The 26220-nt window shown below is 37.5% G+C and overlaps 1 protein-coding gene across 1 annotated transcript; it reads left to right on the top strand.

The window, feature by feature from the left end:
- Window positions 1-432: 432 nt before the first annotated feature.
- On the top strand, window positions 433-25299 carry loxl2b (lysyl oxidase-like 2b). Its single transcript, XM_060883753.1, has 14 exons — window positions 433-485; window positions 3063-3432; window positions 3598-3773; window positions 11385-11596; window positions 15917-16127; window positions 17436-17619; window positions 18158-18315; window positions 18489-18656; window positions 20424-20589; window positions 20682-20922; window positions 21061-21176; window positions 21784-21920; window positions 23237-23348; window positions 23575-25299. The coding sequence occupies exons 2-14, from the start codon at window positions 3084-3086 to the stop codon at window positions 23643-23645; spliced, it is 2301 nt and encodes a 766-aa protein (XP_060739736.1). The 5' UTR covers window positions 433-485; window positions 3063-3083; the 3' UTR covers window positions 23646-25299.
- The last annotated feature ends 921 nt before the right edge of the window (window positions 25300-26220 follow it).

The following is a 26220-nucleotide window of genomic DNA, read 5'->3' as shown; positions in this document are numbered from 1 at the left end:
TGTCGTCCTAACAAAGGACGTGGTCAAAGTTCTGGCAGTGTTGTAATGATGATGATGATGATGATGATGAGTATAGTGAGATTGAAAGGAAACACACTAATAGACAGAAACATTATACTCATTTCTTAAAGTTTACTATAGCAGCCGTCTTTTCTCTTAAAACTCAACAAAACCTTGGCTGGAACTTCACTTGGTTCTCTGTGTTACAATATCACCACTATATAATAATCTGACACAGAGAACCAAGTGAAGTTCCAGCCAAGGTTTTTTTGGATCATCTCTTGTCGGTGATACAGCTTTACTTTACTGAATAATGAAGGCGAGTCATGAGGATAAGCTTTAATAGAACTGAAATCAGGTCCAAAAGGTGGAAAAACTGCCTTTAATCTGGCAACCCCCATAACTCAGGCTGGACCTCAGTCAAAAGTTGAGGGAGCATTGGGAAACAGATGAGAACAGACTGAAGCCACATCGGACACAAAAGGGTAAGTTCAACAAAGTGATTAGCTTTAGTTCAACATTATCAATAATAAAAACAAATGTCAGTATTTGTTTTATTTGCTATTCAAGAATAAGCATGTTTCATATAAAAGTGCATGGAGCAAAGCTTGTTTAAACTACATTAAAAAAGGAAGATTAATGTCTATGATGACACCGGAAGAGAGAAGTCCAGAGACTAAAGGATCTGGCTGTAAATATGCCTGATTATGCTGTGATACTCCCTGTGTTATGCCATTCGATATGTTAGATATGTTCAGCAATAGTTTAACTTTAAATGTAAGATGTGGCTCGGGGATAGTTTTGTACTCCGTGTAGTTGTCTTATAGGAATTTTCTTAAAGGAGTCTCCATTGTCACTGCAATTTGAACAATAGAAATAGTTGTTTTAGATTTTTCACCATGGGAATGTATCAGGTTGAGTTTTAAGAGAAAAGAGGGCTGCTATAGCATAAGTGATTTTTTGACAAACTTGTCTGTCATCTGTAGTTTCTCCTGAAGTCCTTCCCATGGTGGAAAACTGACTGACTCTTCTGAAACCAGTGACACCATAGACTCCCTTCTACAAATATCAAACACGTCTCCTTACGGAAAATGCCAACAATTACACAATTTTCTTTGTTAAATACAAGCCTGTTTCTTCATGTGTTTAGTCGTCTGAGATTGTGTGAACGAACTTTTATTACAGCAACGTTATTGAGTGCATGTCCAAGCTGCTGTTAGAAGAAAAGTAATCCATCACACACAAGATGTAAGCCACTGCACTGATGTTTGTGTTTCTTTGACCCCTGACCTTTTTGGTGGTCCAGGAATCTCCCTTCAAGGTGGCCAGTGGCAAAAATGCACACATGACACAAGTCTTAGTATATAGGCAGAGTGTGAAAGGTCACAATGCCAGTGTTGTGTAAGGACAATGTTTAAATGTGTCTAGACTTTTAATGCTATGATGTTTAGGATTCAGTTAGAAATGCCCTTGGAAAACAAAACAGTCTTGCTATAAATAAAAGAAACGCATTACTCAGATGCACTAGCTGGATGAGGAAGTATTATTAGCAATATATTATGCCAACTGGTTAAGTAGCAATTTTCACATTCACATCAGAAAATGTTTTTCAGTTCTTTCATTCCCCAAATTCTTAGAACTGCAGCTAATCTCTTTTCCAGCTGTTTCCTTCTCTAATGAATCAGAAACATTTTGCAAATTCTGTGCAGTGATATGTACTGTAGCGGTGCCTGTGTAATCCACCCACATAACAAGTGACATTATGGCTCAGTGCAAGCATCACTTCATACATCATATTCTTTCTTTCTTTTTTTTCCAAACACATCAGGTATTAAGATAAAGCTGAGCTACAGGCCATGGTATGGTTTCTGGATTTTTTTTCCAACCATGTAGTAACGTGTACATTTTTAAAAGCTTATGTAATAACTGCCACGCTGTGCTATGCCTGAGCAAAGCCCAATGAGCGGTGTAGCAATGGAAAATGTGAACAATTCTTCAGGGGATTCATGAGCCTAGAGTCTGCCACATCTGCATTTGAGGTACAAACGTTTGACACTTTTAGAGTGTATGTCTATAGAGCATGTAGTTACTGGTATACTGTGTGCTTTTTTTCCTTTTGGAAGGGATTCTGTTTTTAGCTTGATGTTGAAATTTTGAGGGAACATTTTAGCAAAGAAACAAATCAGATTCTTCCTTTTTTTTTACATGGGCTATGGAGTGAAAAAAGGAACATTCTTGGCATTCCTTTGTGTGTTTTTCTTGTTATTCAAAACTTTGGGTTTTCAATTTAGCAGACTTGTATGTAAAGTGACTTTCCTTTCCAAAGTGAATCAGACAAAATCTTATCCACTTCAGTTAACAGTGTTGCTCAGTGGAATTATAACAGTCCTGGGATTTCTGTCCTACTTGATTACTGTAAAGCAACATGGCTAAATATAACTTTTCTTAATCTGTTCCATTGTGTGTGCTAAATACTTCAAAGCAACTACTTAAGATGTGCTTTATCCCTCAGTGCTGTTGAATTATTGAATTAGATTGGTAAGAAAGTGCTTAATATTAAACACAATTTCCTATAACAGCAGCTCTGACAGTTTTATATTAATTCCCTATATAAGAGCTCATATAGTACCACTGCACCTAATTTATGTTAAATAGTAAACAAAGAATAATTAGCAAAGAATACTGTATATCATGATATGGCAAGACATTTATTTTACATTCATGGAAGTTGTCAGGGTCAGAGTAACATTTTAAAGTAAAGGTGTAACTTTAAAATTTAAACCCAACCACTGACAAAAAATAAATCCTGAAAAAATTGTCGTTTCTTTTGGTAGCAAACAAAAATATATACATTTATACTATAGTATACATGCTTACTCTAACTTAAATGATAAAAGGAGCTTTGTTTTTTGTTGGTAAATAGCTGTAATATACAAAAAGAACAAAAGACATCAGCAATTATAGACATCAGCACATACAATTATAGAAGAAACGTTAAATCCTTCTTTGGTAAAAGTACGCTAATGCAGCATTTTTCTATTTAACCCTCTGTTTATTTTCAGACTTGTCGGACAAACACCACAATGCTGGTGCCATGGTCTATCAAGCTTCACCTGCCAGTACTAGCATGCATATGGAGCCTGTGCCAAGCACAGTACGAGCATCTGATTTATCCCCAAGGTTACCCTGAGGCTGAGCAGGATCACTACACCCTTCCACAGATTCCCGCTGATGTGCCAAGGATCCAGTTACGCTTAGCCGGAGAGAAACGAAAGCACAACGAGGGACGTGTAGAGGTTTATTATGAGGGCCAGTGGGGAACCGTTTGCGATGACGATTTCAACCACCATGCTGCTCAAGTGGTGTGCAGAGAGCTTGGCTACTCTAAGGCCATCTCCTGGGTGCCTTCAGCCAAATACGGGAAAGGAGAAGGTATGCTGTCTTAGCTCATGACTAGAGGACTAACCAAAGGTACTGGGTGTGAGTTAGATTACCTAACGAATGCCAATACCAGTTCCAGAATGAATCTTCAGGCAAGTTTTACGTTAAGGCACTGTATACCAGAGGAGTTCTGACTGATACCCCTTGTTTTTACAGGCCGCATCTGGTTTGATAACGTACACTGCACAGGGAAGGAGAGCACCCTGGCACAGTGCGAGTCCAATGGCATTGGGGTGTCTGACTGCAAACACTCGGAAGATGTTGGCGTTGTCTGCAGTGACAAGAGGATCCCAGGATTCAGGTTCCTCAATCCAGTCAACAACAACATCGATGTAAGCACACTATTTTTTTTTGTTGTTAAAGGCTTAAATCCCAAAATGGGAAAAATAAATCAAATTTAAAAGACATTTGTAAGACACCTTGTCTTACAAACAGCATAGAATAATGGATAAGTTTGTGATTTTGGACGCAACTTTTGTTTTCTCAATCTGGTGGACGCATGTTTTTGTGAGACAGTAATTAGTCTGTAATCCCCTGCTTTGGAATTAGTAAAACTTTAGGAGACCGGATCAAGTTAATAACCGTTCTGTCACAGCTGAGGTCGTTGACCACTGTGTTACCAGTGAGATAATGATGATGCATTAGATTTGTACACCAGAGTTTAAGACTACACAATTAATTGTATACTGTAAAGAACTGCAAGCTAATGACTTTTTCTGTAAACTAGAAGACCTGATTTAGACCTGAAAACACAGTGTAACAGATTTATATATACATTTTTAGCTGTCCTCTGCAATTAGTTGCAGTGGCGCCAGGTCCTTTTTTGAAGAATGGACTCTTTTTGTCCATTACTAGGGAAAAAACAGATGATGTAATTTCTTTCTGACTAATCTGGCATGTGAAGGTTTTAGACTGTTAGAACAAGTCTAAAATGCAGCATTTTTCAGCCTAAATAGCAGAAAGCCTAAATAGCAGAACTGCTATTTAGGCTTTCTAAGAAGCACACTGTTGTTGAACTGAAAACTGTTTGCTAGAGGAGCTAGCATTAGGATTTACCTTCTGCAGAACTTGTCCCTACTACCGCTTACAACTACCAGAAGTAGAGTAGACACAAAATGCAGCATTGTTTTTTTTTTTTTTGTCTCGAAAAGAGACAGGTACAAATTACAAAGTGAAGCCTGGATGCCTTCAGCCATTTAGACATCTGGCCTTCAGACTCCATCTAGTCAGATTTGCTTTAGCAGCCACCAACTGAGCCAAAGAAAAAAAAAAAAACAGTCGTTTTCCAACATCTGGCAATAGACCACACGTAATGGTGGTTAAGAAGCAGCAAGGTCAGCACTAGCAACAGAATATTTGACCATGTGTAAGATGGAACACGATAAGCATCATGCGGAATAACCAGCATGTCGAGCAAGAGAGTGATATCATATTGCATTAATGCTACTTCTTCAAGCATTTTAGAAGATTCCAGCTACTAAGGAGTAGATCCTACAGATGTCGTAACTGATTCATGTTTACTGCATGTTAGCATTCATTCTTAGCAGTACTATTTATTACTCCAAGGACAGAATGTACCCAGCGTGAATTCATCTATGCAATGTATAAATATTTCCCCATTTAAGGTTTAGATTGTGTCCAAACCACTAACTCTTTCCAGGTGTATTGTTCTGGATTTTGTGTGAATGTGTTGTGATGTTTCTTACTTAGCTTTGTGCAATACTGATGACTGAGTTAGTCTGTATTTGTGTGGAGAAGGGCTTTGGCAAAGTGAACTTCCTTGCTGGCTAACTGCTAATACACTCTGCTCCACACATGCCTAAATTTTCTCATAAAAATACAGCTTCAGAATCATCACTCAAATTAAAGTAGAAAAACATAACCTATTAAGGTATTAATATATTAAATAAAAATTCTTGTGAAATAAAAATGCTTGTAAATGGAGTAATATATGTGTAGCCATGACAATATTGTAACATACAATAAAACTAGATTTCTGAGCAGGCGTGAGTTATTGACTTTATCTCGGGTTAACTATGAAGCACAATCCTGAAGCAATCTAGGCATTTTACTGTACTGTGACTGAGTTTATACAATGTACAGACTTCCTTCTTGGCTCTCTTTGACTGTTTGCTTTTAGTTCACATAGCCAGGAAGAGCAAATACCAAATACATCATAAAACAGTTAGCAACTATTTTGCATAAGATTTATCCCATTTCTGGAAGAAACCCTCACATCTCAAATGAGCTCATTAGCCTTAATATAGAGAAAGTTCAGTTTAAAGCAAATCCCAGCTTCCCTCCCCAACTCATATACAGTGTTTTCCCAGCAGGAGAATCACTGCAGATCCTGTTTTTTGTTCCAAACAATGACTCATATGTTCCCAAACTCCCCCACATAACCCTGTATTTAATGAACTGCTTCAGAATAACTTAGGATCAGTTTTTCACCTTCGAATTTGATCTGTGTGTGTGTGTGACTGAAACTGTCTGATCTTGGATCAGTGTGGTATTACACAAGGAGGGTTGATTTTGGTTCGAGCTAGGAGAACGCAGCTGTGTTTTTGTCTGCCTTTGCACTGAAGTGGTCTTCCATACAGCTCTTTTAATCTTTGCAGAAGGCATGAGCCCAAATTAACTAACCTGGATTCTGGTTAAGCCTGAATTAACGACTAAATTACAATCTCTTGGTGAGCATTTCCATCTTGAGCTCTGTGTCTGCTGAATGTTTCATATGGTTAATTATTTGCAGGTATGTATGCGTAGGAAATGAAGAGCACTTTAAAGGAACAGTTCACCCTGAATGGCTTGCTTTATATTTAACATATGGTCTTCACTGGTGTCAACATGTTAGTTTGGAATAAAATACTGAAACTTTTTTCATTGATGTGTTATTGGTGTGTTTTCTTACATTGCACAACCTGCTGATGTTGGTGCAGTGGTATTGACCCATCACTTCTACTCCATCTTTATCTTTTAGTTTTTTTATTCTGTCCAGTTCTCTCCGTATAATCCAGCAACCTTCTTTTCATTTTTCCAATTTTAAAGGTCACACTCATGCCCTTGAGCTTAGAGTCAATACATTACTTTGACATCCCTAATGGATACTAACTGCCTGCAGTCTTAACTATCATGACATCATTCTCTCTCTATCTGCCTGAACATCTTGAGCTTGTCCTAATTAAGTTTTAAATACAACCTGTGACTCAGTAAAACCAGCAGTGACTCCTGTCTTCTTATTTATTATTTTTTTGTGCTAACACATTTTCTCAGCTAACTACAAAAAACATTTTCTTTTCATTTTAGCCTTACCATGTGCTCAGACAATGACACTGTGATATTGTTATTCTTACATTTCCAGAATGAAAGTTTTGTTCTTCATATTGTTTTTTTAATTACATTCTAAACCTAGTTGCTAGGCCTGAGAAATTCTGCCTGAAGTAACTCTTATAAAACTGTCTATTATCAGAAAGTGATAATTACCAATGAGTGTTCCTGGTGGTCCCAAAATGTATTTTATCATAGGAGCCATTTGCCTCAACAGATTGTTACCATTCATTTAAGAAGCTCTTTGTTTGAAGTATAAGGAACACTACTAGCTACTAGTGTTATTAAAATGTGTTAATGCCTGCTAAAACATCTCTAGGATAATTAATTAGATAGTTAATTAAAGACTAGTAGGACAAGTGGTCAAGTATTTTGACATAGTTTGTCAGATTAGGTTCAAGGCCATTTTTGCTGTTTCCATTGGAGTCTTCCAGTGGAGTATCACTCATGAGTAATAATAAGTAGATTTTTACCACATATTTAAGCCCAAGGGTAGATACCATATTACTAAACACCATTGTTATGGTCACTTCAAATTCCTCAAACTGTGGTACAGCTCATTTATTATGCTAGCATGAAACGTATCATATTGAGCAGTCAGCAGTCGGGAGATTCAACATACCTTTCGAAACATCTTAAAACAGTCCAGACTTGCCAGATAAGATAAGCGGTCAAAAGAGCCAACGTGGCATCTCGACCTAATGCATGCTCTCCTTACAGCTAATACTTTTTAGTCAGCATTTTTTTACTAAATGAGCTTGACTGTCAAGCTTAAATAGATATTCTGTAAACCTTAGAAGCTCCAATCTCTGAGAAACTGATAACCTGAGGGTTTTTAGGAAGCTTTCCATAATTGAAACTCACTGATGTACATAAAACCATCATGGGTTCCCACAAATGGGTAAATTAAAAACATAAACCTAGAAAATTCTGGATCTTTTTTATCCCCAATATAACAATTCCACAAAAAATGCAGAAAGGTTTAAACAAGATGTTTTAAGGACAGGACTAGGATTAGTCATTTTTCCTCCAACTGGTGTTAGAGTTGAGAGTGCAGGTTTGGTTACTCCTACTGACAAATCACTGATCACCATTCTATCCAATAACTAATAACTGTTCACCATTCCTCACACTGACCTCACACTGGTGACCATTGCTCCGACAGACTAATCACTGTTCACCATTCCTCCCAATAAGTAATCACTGATTAACATTTCTCACACTAACCAATCACTGATCACCATTCTTCTCACTAAAAAAAACATTGGATATCTTATTACAATGGCACATGTTAGGAGGTGGGATATATTGGCCAGCAAGTAAAGAGTCAAATATCAAGTTGATGAGTGGAAGCAGGAAAAATGGGCATCTGAACGATTTTGCCACACTACAAAGTTTTTTCAGGAATGCTTTGAGAAATGTGACAAAGTCTGATCATTGGAGGCTCCACTTTGCAATTTACAGGACTTAAAGGATCTGCTGTTAGCATCTTGGTGCCAGATACCACAGCACACCTTCAGAGGTCTTGTGGAGTCCATGCATGGGTCAGAACTGTTTTTACCAGAACCAGGGCAACCTACACAAGCTGGTTTTAATGTTATATCTGATTGGTGTGTGTGTGCAGTCTTATATCTTTACTTATGGCATTACTACAAGATCCTATGAAATTCCACCCAACTTTGCTGTAGGTCATGTTGCTTCTTAGGAATACAAAGAATGAGAAGACATCATCCACTCCTGTCTCTTTTCTCTTTTCTCTCTCTCTCTCTCTCTCTCTCTCTCTCTCTCTCTCTCTCTCTCTCTCTCTCTCTCTCAACTGGAGATACACATGTGTTCTATCAGACCTTTCATTTTTTCACTTTCTCTTTCCTCCACTTTTTTTTTGGCATGCCATGGAAACAGGTTCACCGCTTGTGCCTCTGTCTCCTTCTCCAATTCGATGAGCCTAAGGGAGCTTTATTTCTGTCTATAAAAAAAAAGACAGACATGCTCTTACAAATCTATCTTCCATCTGGTGAACAACCTTCAGACACACATGCGCACAGAACTCAGAACACAGAAACAAGCCACATGTTTCTAGGAAATTTGCTAAACCTTTTTTTTTTGCTAATAGGTTGTAACTTATTCTACCTCCTAGCATCTAAAGGCACATGTTGTTTTGACAACAAAAGGAAATCGAGCAGCTAATAGTGTCTGAAGGGTGATTTTGTTTTTTGTGTTTGCGTTTAAAGACCGGCTATTTCAAAAGTTTATCCTTCTTTTTTTCCCCTCAGATATTACAAACAGTGTTACATGAGAATTGTGTGTGGCTTTTTCTTGTTTTGGAAAGTTTCAATGTTTTGACTGCATGCTTAAATTTAAATAATTACACACACACACACTATTATACACTACTAGCAAATTGAATGCTGCCATGTTTTAGTGTCTTTTTTGACAATATTTACTTCATGCTTTAACATGTAGTTTTTATCTGAATATCAGTATCTGCTGGATAATGAATGCCCCGCTCTTCCTCCCTCTCCCCTAATATGCTGGGAAGAGTATGGAAAGTCCATCAGCTGTAAACATTGTGTGGTGAATGCTCTGTTTTGGAAATTGTTTTTTTTTTCCTGCAGATGTTAAATTTCTTTCTCATTGTATGCATCCTGGGATCACCTGGGACATCAGTACAGCGTTTGACATCTAGAGCTTTTCTGCCTGATCCGTACACAATCAAAAGTCCAGGCGTAGACAAATCAAAACTCTATTATCTAACCCTCCCATGTTTTTCTGTTGCCTGAAAATGTAACTCAACATTCTGACAAGCAAAAAATCATTAAAAATATTTTTGCAATACAATTTTACAATTTGAAAAAGAAACACAGCGATTTGCTAACAAGCTGCCATAAAAACAGCAGTGTTGTGTAATATGAGATGAAAATGTGCCAAAACATATAGTTGCCTCTGAAATTCTTTGAGAACCCTTAAAAAATAATAATAACTTTGAGGTATTATACAGATACAGAGAGATAGTATTTAGTGATCATTTTAATAATTGACAATATACTCTACAGTTGATTGAAACAGCATTTTTTGCCTAACTCTTCTAGAACATCTAGAATTTAATTTGTCCCAGACATCAAGTTACACATGTTATTACTCACCCACTGGATGCTATATTAGACTGGACTATAAGATAATCAAGCGCAGATGTTCCTGCTGAGGCGTCTGGGAGTGAAATGGCCTTCAAGAAGCATGTTTCTAAGAGTTAACCCGAACGTATAAATGGCTCTTTAATGTTTAACTGAAGTCTTCCACACTATAATTGTGCAGCCACTCGAGGTACCGTTTGACAGCAGATGTCTGTGGAGAATGGGTAGTGAATTTATGTTGACATACCCATGAGTAGATATGGGTCCATATTAAAACATTTGTATGCTCTAGAACCTTAAGTATTGTCTTTAATTTGCTTCACTACTGTCAAAGCTCCTTGTTACAGAAAATGAAGCAACACCCTTCTGACCAATCAGGATCAAGTTCACACCATCACTTTGGTATAACCCATTTATGTGTCATGTGGTAAACCAGAGTTAATAAGTAGAAAGGACAATCTCTTTACTCTGCTTTTTTCCTTACAGCTTTGGATAATAGATTATTTTGACTTCCGCTTGCTGTCTCAAGTGTTCATTTCAGCTGCTGTGGAAAGGAAAAACTTTTCTAAACTTTAGGAAAGGCATTATACATGTTCCAGATGGATGTGTAGGTGGTGTGTATGTGTTTGTGTGTGTATGTATGTGTGTGTGTGTACATGAAGACAAGGTCAAGCTGTGGAAGGCTTAAAGCATTTTATTTCTGCTGAGCACAGCTAATTGTGGATTCTTTAAACTTCTCCAACTCAGACATAGGCAAAGGAATGCAGATAAACTCACTGACCTGCTTGCACTGGCATGTATGTAGTTAACACCGTTTTGCATTCCATTTTTTAAATTCCAATAGTTTCTGTTCCATTTAGTATTGTTAACATGCCTCATTAGCTTTTATTCTTTGTTTGTACTTTAGCATCTGTTCCCTATAGTTTAACTCAATGCTGAGAGGCTAAGTATGGATTTTTACCATGCACACCAGTAGTATATATTACCTAAACAGAAATTTAGCAGGCACTGTTATGTTTTTTTATTGTTGTTTTGTTTTTATGTCTATTATGTGCCTATTAAATTCCACCTAACTCAAGTGATTTTTATTGCGTAGTGTGGATTTGGCCATCAAACAGAGCTCTGTGACATAGGGAGTCACACTTACTGTAGCATCATGTTAGCATTGATTGGGAGCTGGATTTGCAAGTGAGTAGATCCAAGCAAATTTCCCCCAAAATAGCATTGAAAGAACAAAGCACATAAACAGCACATGCTATTCACATTTCAACATTTTTTGGCTTACTGAGCTGTAAAATCTTTGTTAGCCTCTGTACCATTTGTGCTCTCCTCCATTTCCTCACATTCCTATTAAGCTTTGCTATGAAATATGAGCTGATAAATTGTTGTTCACATTGCGCAATATGCTGTAACATGTTTTCTAGTTGTAATGCACAGCACTGGTGTTAAGTGAGAAATGTTTTGTGTTTATCTTTCTCTTCTCAGCATTTGACCATCCAGGTGGAGGATGTACGCATCAAACCAATTCTGTCCTCCTACAGGAAGCGAATCCCTGTAACTGAGGGCTACGTGGAGGTCAAGGATGGCGGCAAATGGAAGCAGATCTGCAACCAGGAGTGGAGTCCCATGAACAGCAGGGTGATCTGTGGCATGTTCGGCTTCCCTGCGGAGAAGAATTACAACGTACGCGTCTACAAGTCAGTGCGCTTTGATAATATTACCATACCAGCATGCCATGCATGTCATGTTCTTTAATCCACAATCTCTCTATAACCATTCTGCAATCTCTCGAATTCTATTCCACAATCCCTTCATCACCATTCCGCAATCTCTCTAATTCTATTCCACAATCTTTCAGAATCAGAATCAGAATTAGAATCAGGTTTATTGGCCAAGTGTGTTGACACACACAAGGAATTTGGTTCCAGCTATTTTTGGATTCTCAAAAGTACAGACATAAATAATACTATACTATACAAGACAAGACAATACAGACTATACAAGACAATACAGATGATGTGATACAATATAGACAGTATGAGTATTAAATATTAATACAGAATATATGACTGATCAGTTATGCACATAAAGTGTGGGAAGTGCATGGTAGTGCAAATAACAGTATTGTGCAATATTATGCTTTTGTGCAATATGCAGCAGCAGTAGTATGTTTAACCTATATAGGTGATGTGATGACTGACAGTTCTGATAATTCAGTACCTGTAGATATGAAGCAGGGAATATAATTTTTTACATTTAAATTTATGGCATTTGGCAGATGCCCTTATCCAGAGTGACGACATCATCATTTGGTCCATGTCAAAGTTGCAAGTGACGTGAGATACGGCTAAGTATGGTGACCCATACTCAGAATTGGTTCACTGCATTTAACCCATTTAAAGTGCACACACAGCAGTGAACACACACACACCGTGAACACACACCCAGAGCAGTGGGCAGCCATTTATGCTGCGGTGCCTGGGGAGCAGTTGGGGTTCGGTGCCTTGCTCAAGGGCACCTCAGCGTGTCCGGCCCAAGACTCGAATCCCCAACCTTAGGGTTAGGAGTCAGACTCTAACCATTAGGCCAAGTCTTCCCCAGACCTGCTATTTATACAAACAACTGTTCCTCTGTCTGGCAGTTTTGGTAAGCAAAGCTCTGTAGCGCCTGCCAGGAGGAGCTGAAAGAGGTTGTGTCCAGGGTGTGAAGGGTCAGTAGTGATTTTTCTTGCCCTGTTTCTGGATCTTGTATCATAAATGTCCTGGGGAGTGGGCAGGGGCACCAATTATTTTTTCTGCTGTCTTAACTGTGCGTTGCAGTCTGTTCCTGTCCTGTTTTGTTGCTGCTCCAAACCAGATGATGATGGATGTGCACAGGACAGATTCAATGACTGCAGTGTAGAACAGCAACAGCTCCTGTGGCAGACCGTACTTCCTTAATTGATGTAGAAAGTACATCTTCTCCTGGGCATTTTTAATGATGGAGTTTATGTTGCACTTCCATTTCAGGTCTTGGGAAATGGTAGTGCCCAGAAAATTGAAGGTCTCCACAGATGACACCGGGCTGTTGGATATTGTGAGGGGGAGTAGTGTTGAGGGGACTTTCCACTATCATCTCCACAGTTTTGAGGGTGTTTAGCTCTAGGCTGTTCTGACTGGACCATAGCACCAGCCGCTTCACCTCCTGCTGGTATGCAGACTCATCACCATCTTGGATAAGACCGATGAGCAGAGTATCATCTGCAATTTTCAGGAATTTAACAGTTGGGTCACTTGACGTGCAGTCATTAGTATGGGGGGCGAATAGTAGTGGGGAGAGGACACGTCCCTGTAGAGCGCCAGTGCTGATTGTCCGAATACTGGAGGTAACCCCTCCCAGTCTCATCTATGAGTTTGTAGCGGAGAATTTCCAGAATTATAGTATTAAAAGCCGAACTGAAGTCGACAAAGAGAATCTGGGCATATGTCCCTGGGCAGTCCAGGTGGTCCATCACTATTCCATAATCTCTTCATCACCATTCCGCAATTTTTACAATTCTATCTTTCCATCATCATTCAATAATCTTTCCATCACCATTCCACAATATCTCCATCACTACTGCACAATCTCTCCATCAGTATTAGATACCTCCCTCATCATTCCACAATCTCTCTATTAGAATTCTACAACCTACCACAATTATCCTATTGCCATTCCAAATTCCCAATAACATTCCACAATTCTCCTTTCCACAATGTTTCTATCACATTTAACCATCTTTGCACTAATTGTACACCATTCTCTTCAATAACGGCTGTTGATGTTGGTGGGGCTCTCAAGTTTTGAAGACAGGCAAGTGAGACATCTCCAACCCCCCCATCCCCCCAATAAATAATTAAAATAAATAATAATAAAAAAAAAAATAATAAAAAAATGGGGGAGTTGTTGTGCTTGGTAAGGATCACTGACCGCTATTTCAAATACAAAGTATTTGTTTAATTTCCATTTATTAATTTGTGTGTGTGTGTATGTGTGTGTGTGTGTGTGTGTGTGTGTGAGAGAGAGAGAGAGAGAGAGAGAGAGAGAGAGAGAGAGAGAGATTATAACTGGTGTTGTTTATTGTAAGTGTTTGTTGTCTTTTTGGACTCCTTTATCATTTGTAATGTTGGCTCCCATTTAAAACAGTTCGGCTCAAGTCCAGCCATTTTTAGGGTCATGATTGAGGACAATGTCCCGTCCAGAGACAAGCTGTTTCGTGTTGAGGTTTTGTTCAAACCGACCATCAAAAATACCCTCTCTAATGAATATGTTTTTTTATATTGGTTGTTGCGTTAAATCTTACCCATATACAATAGTGCTATTTTCTGATTGGCTATTGTGTAGAGCAGGAGAAAAGACTGAAATGCGTGACTGTCACTCTCAATGCGTGACACTTGACAGCCCTGTGTTGGCCACCAATATTATAGTAATTGTGCATAATATAGCTTGATACTCTAACAGTAAACAAATGTATGCATCCATCACCTCCACTGTAAAGCATGAATTCAACAGAAGACTCTTTCATAACGGTAATAAACACAAAACACTTTCCTGAATTTCCATTCAATTCCTCAGAAAACACTGTCAATGATTGGTTTGCTCCATGCAAAGCCACAAATCTTTGGACATCAGCCCAGCTTTGAAAAATTCTTTGTAATTTAATGTAACATGGATAGGATGCTTCAGGTTCATTCCATGACACAAGGCTGGCCAAAGGTTTCATAAATCTCTAAACCTTCATATAAGACCATGTGGAAACTGAGTGAAAAACATCTCACACCAGTAATTAATCATGTGGGATCAGTTGCCTAGTGTAAGTGTTCATTCTCAATGAAAATTACGAATTTGAGAGTCATTTGCTAAAATATTAAACCTTCATTTGTGGTTCTGTTTTGGATGCTGTAGTTTGTGTTTAGGGAGCTGAATTATTTATTCCATCTGTGGTTTAAATCACAGATCAGTGGGCTGGAGATGCAACTCTTTCTGCCAGTATATTTGTTTGAGGGTAAGTCAATGTCCCCGTTGAGCTTGTTTTTGACACAGACTGCTTTGGATGGAGTCCTGTGCAGGACATTCTTGTGCTTAGGAGCTAAACGAGAACCAAATGTGGCCTCTGAGTCTCGCCTCCTGCACCACCTCAACACACTGTGTGAGACTGATCGTTCTGTTCTTAAACACTCAAGTTGGAGAAACGTTTGACTTTGACAGAGCATGAAAATGACTAAAAGTTAATGTGCTTCAGTCCAAGTTTATATCATCATTTGCGGTTTTGATATATTATCAGATTTAGTTTTTGCATAATAGTGTTTTAGCCTGGTGTTGCATCTGGATCTAATGTAATAGGAAAGAAATTAGCAAAAGTTTGTAAACTTCATTGAATCAATGAAAATGGAAGATGTAATGTTTATTGGAATGATTGATGTGGTTCATATTAGAAAATGAAAGGGGAGTAACTGCTTCTATCTGTCTGATAAGACAAAATAAATCATAAAGCAAAAATTTAGCAAAAAGAATAAAGCAAAAATTTAAAGAAACCAAAAAAATGGTTGATACTGGAGATTTTACAGCTTCCTGAATCACATCTTTACTGAGAAGTATCTCTCATCTTTGTCTTGTGTCCTCAATCAGGAAAAGAAATTGCTCCTTGAAGCATAAAAACTGTCCTGTGCTCATCTCAGAAGTCTTATTTACAACCTGCTTATATTAATCATCATTTCATCCGCCCTACAGTTGTTTAGATTTTATATAAATTGACATTGGGTTTCCTGTAATGCTGCTTTGTGACTAGGTCTATTAATAAATGTAACAATGAATTGAGTTGACATGAGGACTGTGTAACTTTAGTTGAAGTCCCCGTGGAATCTATACCTCATCCATTTAGTAAAAAACAGACTTTGAGTTCATGCCTCAGAATACAAGAGAGGTAGAAGACTTGCCCATGTTAATATCACCCTTAACCAAAAAAAAACCCTGATTCTGGGGTTTGTTTCTCTCTCCAGGTTGTTCGCACGTAGAAAGATGCCCTCATACTGGGATTACTCGGTGAACTGCACAGGAAACGAAGCCCACCTCTCGAGCTGCAACCTGGGACATTCGTTGATGGCCAACAACACGTGTGAAAAAGGTTTTCCCGTGGTAGTGAGCTGCGTGCCAGGAAGAGCCTTTGCTCCAACCCCCTTACATGGCTACAGGAAAGCCTTCAGACATGAGGTGGGTTTCAGATCTATTATGGAGCTGTGGAATACATGCTCAGGGTTCGGGTATGTTTGTGTTTGAAATATTTGGTAATTAATGTTGAAAAAACTAATTGATGTTGTGTATGATATTGTGAGTGTGTATCAGTCATTTCATAACTGTGTTTGTTGGTTCATTTGCCATAAAATTGGTTTTGATGGTTATTCAATTAAACAAGCTAAATATTCAGGTGGAAATTTACTGGTAAAGCATACAAACAAGATCCAATACACAAAAACACGCACGCACACACACACACACACACACACACACACACACACACATTTTTTTGGTGTCTTTTCAAGGCTTTAAATCACATATTTTGTTAGCCATTTAGTGATATCGGGCAAAAGATATGAGCTTTTGAATTCTAAAGTTGACCCCTAAAACTATGTGCTTCTCCTTAGCATTATAACTAAGAGCTAAATCATTTGACACAAGACATTCAAACCTCCGCCAACTTTTTCCCAAACCGAAGGCTTTTCACTCGGATACCGTCAGTGTATCATTTACATGTATTTTAAGATAGACATTTATTTCAACTCCATACATGAAAGCTCTGTAGCCAACCCTGCAATTTCAGACGAACCTCTATGATTACGCCAACATTAATATAAGGGATGGTGTTCGATCACTCTCAAATTTTGCTCAGGCAGGACTTTTCTCCCCAAGAGGATGAATTCATTGACCAAAAAGCATCCAGATGTCACGTTCTCAAGTTTCTTTACAATTGTCCTAGTTACACATCTCTAGAAGTAAGATTTTTTAGCTTACAGCACATAGAAACATTGTTAACTCATCAATATTTTAATGTTGACCTATGTTTTGTGCGTATTACAAGACAAAAACTTGAAATGTGAAAAATGTGAAAATAATGTAAAACTAAACAAATTGGTATGTAGTTTTGCCTCTGTAGTGCCCCCTTGTGTACCTCTGCTATAAGTGCAGATAATGTGTCATGTCACCAGAAGGTGGAGACATTTCTTCACTAATTTCATCATTCGTCATCATTATTATTTCACCATAATCATCAATATTATTTGACCAACTATACATCAACAAAGCAGAATGAACCATAGCATTTTAACAGTTTGGATGAATGTATTATGATTTTTGATAAAAAAAAAAAAAAAAAAGGTTTATTTGTTAAAAGGGAAACCATATTTTTATGTTTTTGTTTTTTTTTTACATATTCTGTTAAAAGGAAATTTACAGTACTGTTTATGGCTTAACAATAAACAGGACTACTTGCACACACACTCAGTACTTGATTCTGTTTGTTAGATGCCGTTAGTTCGCCTAAAAGGAGGTGCAGTGGTCGGTGAAGGTCGGGTGGAGGTGCTGAAAAATGGTGAGTGGGGCACCATTTGTGACGATCGCTGGAACCTGCTGGCTGCCACCGTGGTGTGTCGAGAGCTCGGCTTTGGAACCGCTAAGGAAGCGCTGTCTGGAGGTCAACTGGGTCAAGGTCAACAACAATGATCTACTTATCTACTATACATCTTTACTGAGAACACTTGATATAGCATGGTGCTGTTAAATCCTCGACTCTTATTGGTCAGAAAGTTTAGTAATGGCTTGTCTAGACACTAATAATCAATGGATTAAACAATTATCATTTTACAAAGAAAATGTAGAATTGTTTGACGCAGCTATAATTTTCCTTAAGGAGGCATTTATTTATTAACATTACTGAAAGGAGTCTCCATTGCCAGTGCTTTGAGAGAGACAGAGGTAAGGTTTTTAACTTTAATTTTTTTTTGTCTTATTAAATTCAAGAGGAGAAAAACAGAGAGGTACCTGGTGAGGAAACAAGTTTATAGCTGCTATAATGTAATACTATCATAACAGGAAATAACTTTCATTAGTGAAGAAATGGATTTTGGTATTCGTTACTGGTAGTTTAATTATTCTAACAAACAAACAAACAAACAAACAAACAAATAAATAAATAAATAAATAAATAAAATAATAATAATAAGTGTAGATTTTTGTGTGTGTTACAGGAATGGGCCCGGTCCATATGAACGAGGTACAGTGCACTGGTTTTGAGCAATCTGTCACTGAATGTGTCTTTAACATGGAAAAAGACATGGAGGGATGCAGCCATGAGGAGGATGCTGGAGTCCGCTGCAATGTCCCAGCTATGGGCTTCCAGCAACGTGTAAGACCTTACATCCACCTACACATACAGGCTTGATTAAAATGGAGCTGCCTACATATCTGTTCACCAGTTTTAGAAATTGACCAATTTCCACTTATCCTTCTTACTGAATTTCAGCCAATAAGAACACACTGTTTTGAAATAATTAAGGAATTGATTTTGTTCCCACACAGCTACGTCTGAGTGGGGGCCGTAACCCGTTCGAGGGCCGCGTCGAAGTGCTGATGGAGCGAAATGGCTCTCTGGTGTGGGGCACAGTGTGTGGAGATGGCTGGAGCACTATGGAAGCCATGGTAGTGTGCAGGCAACTCGGCCTCGGCTACGCCAGCCACGCCTTCCAGGTATGATTATGTCACAGTCAGGAATTCCATCACAAAACAGTGAGGTCGTTCTCTCTACGTAATCATATTGATGCAAAGATCAGGAATAATTTACTATAATAATATGCTTATATCATCCTAATAGATTATTCCAATAGAGAGATTCCTCTCCTTGCATGGATGCTTGCTATAAAACACACTCCTACTCTCACACATGCAGGATATAAACATATCTGTTCCCTCTAATCATTTTTATTTTATTTAAAAGACACATTTTTATTTGTGACAGTTTTGGCCATCTTGTGCTCAGAGTTGGCAGTGGGATCCAAACCTTCAACTTTCATATAACCATATGGAACACAGATAACAAGCTCAAAGTGACCTGCAGCTGATTAGATTTGTGTTTCTCCAAGTGTGATTAATTAGTGAAGAAATGCACTTAACTCTGATTTGATACAATACTTTACAGCAACACAGTAGATTACCAAAGGCCACGCCTTCTTTACTGACTCTGACGTGCACAGAGGCCACACCTCCTTTATTTGGACCGTAATCTGCAGGGAAAGTTATCCCCAAATTCTGTTAAAGTGTGAAGAACATATTGTGGATTTAAAAAAAATAATAAAGTTCATATTCTGTAACATATAGTTAGGGTTAAATATAGTTAAATATCAAACTAGAGATATGACAATTAATCAGCCGCGCATGTAGACTAGTGATGTTTAAAAACATGCAAAACACGCGTATGGCTCCCTCTAGTGATGAAATTACACGTGTTAAAGAAAAAATGCATTATTGCGGCCCGTCAAACATCCCGTAGGTCGTCCTTTATACTCTAATATTATTTTTATATTATTTTTTATTTTTATATATATTTAATACGTTACGCTTTTTTTTATTTTTTTACTCGTACGATAGCACCAGTGAGCATAAAGTGTTTATTATTCACGTGACTTGAGTGGTGAGAAATGTTTATATAATAGAATTACTGGTAAGTGAAATAAAATAATTGTAATCTTTTTATAAATCATACAGTTTTTATTGTGTTTATGTTAATGTTTCACTTAAAGAAAGATTAATTTTTTTTTAATTATTTATTTATTTATATTTTCTGTCTTCATCAGACATTACTTTTTTCCAGCTAAAATGTGTGTAGTCCCCACAGTGGGGGAAATATATATATATATATATATATATATATATATATATATATATATATATATATAAACTAATCTCGAAAAATATACATCTAAATGAAACAATCTATTGTAGTACTGGACCTCTCCCTCCATCTTCACTTTTTTCTGCACAACCTTTTTTGTACTATGACTGGACTGTCACTTTAACTCTGGACTTGCACAGCACAGTGCCACTTTATAACATACCATACTGCACTTGGACACTTTAAGGACCATACGCATTTATGTATATGCTTTTTATTTATCTACCTCCTTGTTTTTTTTTTATCCTTAATTCCATTCCTTTTTATGCTTGAATACCAGACAGACATAAAAAGCATTTCACTGCATTTTGTACTCTGTATGTACGTGTATGTGACAAACAAAATTTGATTTGATTTGATTTGATTTGAACAAGAATCCATTTAATATAATGGAAACATGTAATGTAAACAGAATTCACATGAATTCAGAGAATTCATCACAGAATTCACTTTTTCTAAAAAAAAAAAAATCAGCATAATCTTTATCATAATATGATGTCCAATAAAGTGTAAATGACGTGTGTGTGTGTGTGTGTGTGTGTGTTTGTGTGTGTGTGTTTGTGTAGGAGACATGGTACTGGCCCGGGTTGGTGAACGCTGACGGTGTAGTTATGAGCGGCGTGCGCTGTGCCGGTACTGAGATGTCTCTGTCTCACTGTCTACATCATGGAGAGCACGTGAACTGCCCCAGAGGAGGAGCACGCTATGCTGCCGGAGTCACCTGCGCTGAGAGTACATTCATCACCCACAATGCCTTGCACATCCCATAATTCCATAAAAAAAATAATGCATGTGGGTTTTTTAAACTGTTGTTTCTCCTGCAGCCGCACCAGACCTCGTGCTGAACCCTCAGGTGGTGGAGCAGACCACGTACATAGAGGACCGGCCCATGTTCATGCTGCAGTGTGCGTATGAGGAGAACTGCCTGGCCTCCACGTCCAGCTTGACTCCGGCCAACTCATACAGACGCCTGCTGCGGTTCTCCTCCCAGATCCACAACAACGGCCAGTCCGACTTCAAACCCAAAGCCAGCAGAGAAACATGGGTCTGGCATGACTGTCACAGGTCAGCAAAACATGGTCCGAACGTTTATTTCACCACAAGAAGTAAAAATACAGGAATTCATATTCTGGGACTTTTTCATTAATATAGTTTATGGCACTCATAATAAGAATACACGTTTTTGTGTTAAAATCTTTCCAGACATTACCACAGCATGGAGGTCTTCACTTATTATGATCTGCTCAGCTTAAACGGCTCGAAAGTTGCAGAAGGACACAAAGCCAGCTTCTGTCTCGAAGACTCAGAGTGTGATGAAGGTTTGCATGATAATGTCAAACAGTGTTCAACTCAAATGACTCACAGACAGTCCACATGGTTGTGCTCTCTCTCTATCTCACTCTGTCTCTCTCTCTCAGCTCCTAAGACACCTGAGCCAAGTAGTTACTGATGTTAATGTTGCTTCATTAAAGTGTGTTATTGTTAACAATTGTGAATGTCCAACATGGCCATCTCACAATGTTACAGTGTTCAGCTTGTTCATGTTTAGAGATGGCATCGACCAAATATGAGCAGTGCTTCCAAGATTTTTTGTGCTTGTTGCAGCCAAAAAGGTTTGAAAGGTTTTATTTTTTCATTGTGCTATCATTATTATTTTTACTTGATGTGGTGAAATTACAGACGTTCTTCTTTTAAACTCCTACCAGTGAAGGCACATATTTAATTACTTTCTGTTCTAGCTGTTTTCCTGTTCACTACACGTGAATTGTAGAAGGCTTTGGCTGAATGTTTGTTGTGGTCATTTTGAAAAAAATGTAAGCTGATTTGAATATCACAGCATTTGTTTGATTTCCCATTCATTTTGGGGATCATAATATCGCCCAATCCTGAAGAGACTTATGACATTAACTCTTGTATTTTAACCAGGCATTGAAAAAAAATATGAATGTGCCAACTTTGGTGAGCAGGGCATCACGGTGGGCTGCTGGGACACCTATAGACATGATATCGACTGCCAGTGGGTGGACATCACTGACGTCAAGCCTGGGGATTACATGTTCCAGGTGAGCAGATAGCTGCATCATGTGTTTTCTAAATATCTTAGTTGGACGGTGACTTAGTGGTTAGCACGTTCGCCTCACACCTCCAGGGCCGGGGTTCGATTCCTGCACCTTGTGTGTGTGGAGTTTGTATGTTCTCCCTGTATGTTCTCCCTTGGGGGTTTCCTCCGGGTACTCCGGTTTCCGGAAAATTGTCCGTAGTATGTGTGTGTGTGCCCTGTGATGGGTTGGCACTCCGTCCAGGGTGTGTCCTGCCTTGATGCCCAATGACGCCTGAGATAGGCACAGGCTCCCCGTTACCCGAGGTAGTTTGGATAAGTGGTAGAAGATGAATGAATGAATCTGAAAATTTAGGCTTAGGTTTAATAGTTTGCTGAAAAGCAACCTACAGTATTTTTACGGTAGGCATGCTATTCTAGTAATTATGCTAATTTCCACCATGTTAAAGAAAGATATACACCTCTGTTTGTTACCATAGCACTAACATACCATTGAAATGTTTTAGTAAGAATTAGCATTAAAAAAACCCACAACTGATTAGAAAAACAAAAGCTACTAAAAGGTCTCAATACAATAAATTGTATTAGGAAGAAATGCTTCTAACAGGATGTGTCTGAAACTTGTGTGATAAATCTAACTTTAAAAAAAAGACGATTTAACAATGAATAAGTGAGGGATTAAAGTTGACCAAGAACACAAAATACCCTAACAATAACAAAACAAACTAACTAACTAACCAACAAACTACCTAAAACTGTAGCCTAAAGCAAAAATAACTAAAATTTTGTATAAATCATTGATCATGTTTGATCATCAATCCTCCCAAACCACTAAATTTAATAACAAGTTAAATAACTGTGTCAGTCATGGTGCTGTTTGTTTATAAAATCCACTCACGGCTTTATTTCAAACATTGTTTTTTGGTCAAAGTAAGAGGTCGTTTCGTACAGGGTGTATGTTCTTTGGTCCCAGTAAATAAAGAGGAACGGTGGTGCTTTGGTTTGTGGTTGCTAGGATACAAATATCCAACTGAATCACATTGTACTGACAAATTAATCAAAACCAAATTTAAACAAATTTTTTTCACACATAAAATTTTGGGGCCATCCTATTAATTATTTTTTGATTATTTTTAAATGTCTGATACATTTGAAGGAAAAATGTCTCTTATTCAGAGAAAGCAAGGCCATAATTCTGTTACCGAGGAGAGCATTTAACCATTTAAAGTTATAATAATGTACTTGATTTAAATACTGTACACAGTACAAATACCGTGTGATTAGACGAGTCCCAGCCTCTGAATTAAACTTATTTTTCAGATTGTCATTAACCCCAACTACGAGGTGGCTGAGTCCGATTACACCAACAATATTGTGAAATGCAGGACTCGTTATGATGGCCACCGCATATGGATGTACAACTGTCATATAGGTGAGATCATCAGATCGAAACAATTCATTATTCATAATTTAGTTTAATATTAATACATATCTAAATAAAGTTAAATCATTTTATAATTCATTTTCATATTAATCATTGATTCTCATTTGCAAAAGCGGTCTCAAGTGTCAGCGTGTTGTAACAGTTAGCGTTAAAGATGTAACGTGACGTTTTCCACCACAGGAAAGTCTTCAGGACAGACTTTTCTTTTTTACAGGTGGATCAGTGAGTGGTGAAACAGAGGAGCTGTTTCCTGGCCTTTTGAACAACCAGTTGACCCCCAGGTAAACTGGTTGCTAGACTGTTGGATAAGAGACAACGGAGACACTGATTGCTTGGACCACTATGTTTTTCTCTCTGAACACTCGGTGCTAAATGCATGCACCAAACCATTGCCACTCTGTTGAGATGGAAAAGAAAAAAAAACCCACACCCAACTCCCCCCCCCCCCCCCCCCCCCCCCCCCCCACCCACACAAAAAAAAAAAAAAAAAAAAAAAAAAACCCTATATGAGGAAGCACACTAAATACTACTGGGCATGTAATGATAATTATGACATCATAATAATGTTGAACCTTTTATCAGGGTACACAATCTTGTCAGCATATTCTCTGTCTATATGTTTGGCCTCGGCTGCTAAACTTACGCTCTGGACAGTTTGTTTTCTGATATTGAGGTACGGTTTGCTAGAATGATTATCGTATTTGCCTAGTAAAGCAAAACACCAACACTACTGGTTCAGGACTCCCAGCAAAAGAAACAGTGGATTAACAGAAACACAATAATAATTTTAGAATGAATCTCAAATGGCTTGTGGTAACAACAATCCAAACATAATGTGTTTGTCTTGGTGTTGGTGATTCGGCTAATATTTAAGGGAATGATGCCTTAATGTACTCATGTACAAGAATGACAGGACCTCTGAAGATCATCGGATTTGGGAATTGTACTTGCCATAACTTTAGTGCCTTACTATTATTTCAATATAGTATTTCAATTATTTCATACAGTTATGTCATACAGTTGTGGTCATACATAAATCCTTTCTATCATTGGTGACAAATATCACATTTCATTTCTGGAGTGTTGAGTGCTAAGAACCTTGAGTATTGAAAAAGAATCATGGGCACTTGTTTGGAAAATATCAGGAGTTTTAGGTATCCAACATCAGAGCAGAAAATAATTAAAATTGGCAAAATGTAAAACAATTAATAAAAGCTCTAATACTAATACAAACATATTGATATTTAATGCGTGTACATCTTCTAAATGAAAAGAAATTCAGAGTATTATGCCAAAGCAACTTTAGCTTCTAACTTATGCTAGTTCTGTGGTGGTGTGCTAGCTTTAGTTAACATTAGTTAAGGATATTAGCACATTCCATAACTAGTATATCAACAGTATACTACTTAGTAAGCTGAAATAAGTAGTTGCTAGCAATTGCTGCTAAGGATACAACATAGTAGTAACCAACAGCATCAACAGCTAGCTAGTTTTGAATTGTTAAATGCAGTGATGTATAAGGAGTAGTAGATTTACAAAATAAATCACTTCAGCTACTGTCTGACAAAGGGGTAAATAAAACTCCCTAGAAAAAAACAAACAAAAACAAACTCCCTAGAAACAAAACAAAACAAAACCAAAAAAACATTTGCGTATATAGTCTAGCATTTTCCCCATTACATTTTCCTTTCTTTTACTAATAACTAATATATGATAATGAGCACAAATGACTCTGATTAGACATTGAAATGCCTCAAAAGATTGAATAAGAACTTTTTTCCCCATTCCATTGAAGGTCTGGTGCTGGTTTTATTTAATGGCAAAGCATTGCAATTTTATTCCACTCTTAGCTTCAGTTAGTAACTTATTTTAAGTCAGGGATTAGCTAATAACTGTATCCAATTCATTCATTTTATTTGGTGCAGTTTCTCTTTATATATATATATATAAATATATATATATATATTGTGTTTTTTTTTTTTTTTTTTTTTTTACGGATCTAGTGGTGCTATCAAAGATCTACCCTCTGTTTTTAGAGGTTATGTGTTGTCATAATTTACATTATGCTTACTTGAATGGAGCGTTATTTTATTTTTTTTATTTTTTAAGAAAGTCCCATACTGTGCATTTTCTATTGTTGTTTAACGTTAAATAAATGTAAGCATTTAGGAAAAATGAGAATATGTTGAGTGGTATTTTTGCACTTCGTACACCGGAGGTCGCTTTTGTACCATAGTTCTCTGAAACTCATAGAAACTGAGGAAAGGTAAAACAGTTGATCTGGAATTCTTTTCTGAATACACACAATGTTTCATGGATCTGAGCTTAGATGAATATCTAATAAATACGTATTTATCTTATTTATGTAGGTAGCTAAAAAAACTACTCAAAGACTTTACAAATATTTTTATGTATTTACCATTATTTTGTTTGTACACCATTAATTTTAGTCGTCAGGTGATTGAATCACTTGCTGTTTGCTCTTTACTGCACTGGATATTGAAAATCCAGATGACATGTCAATGTCTCTTTTTCATCATCTGACAGACCTGAACATTTGTTATTTTTAAGGTCACAGCTTTTATCTAGAAGAGGACAACAGATTGGGCTTAGTTAATGTGTTGTCACCAAGATCACAAATATTGGATCTTAAACAGAATAACTTTCCAACAAAGATAAAATGTAAGTGCAAATGGGTTTGGATATGATGTGCATTGTCTATACAGTGAACAGTTTTTCTCAAAGTGGCAGAGAAAAAGCATGTTCATCTCTACTCTGTATTGACAATATCATTCTTGAATGCTCTTAAATGTTACCTTTCAGCCTAAGGCATTCGTAAATTCCTAAATTATAGCTTTCA

Source organism: Tachysurus vachellii, chromosome 12 (assembly GCF_030014155.1).
Source record: "Tachysurus vachellii isolate PV-2020 chromosome 12, HZAU_Pvac_v1, whole genome shotgun sequence".
NCBI classification, from domain to species: domain Eukaryota; kingdom Metazoa; phylum Chordata; class Actinopteri; order Siluriformes; family Bagridae; genus Tachysurus; species Tachysurus vachellii.
Note: the sequence above shows the minus strand (reverse complement) of the source record. Positions and strands in the feature narration are given on the sequence as shown.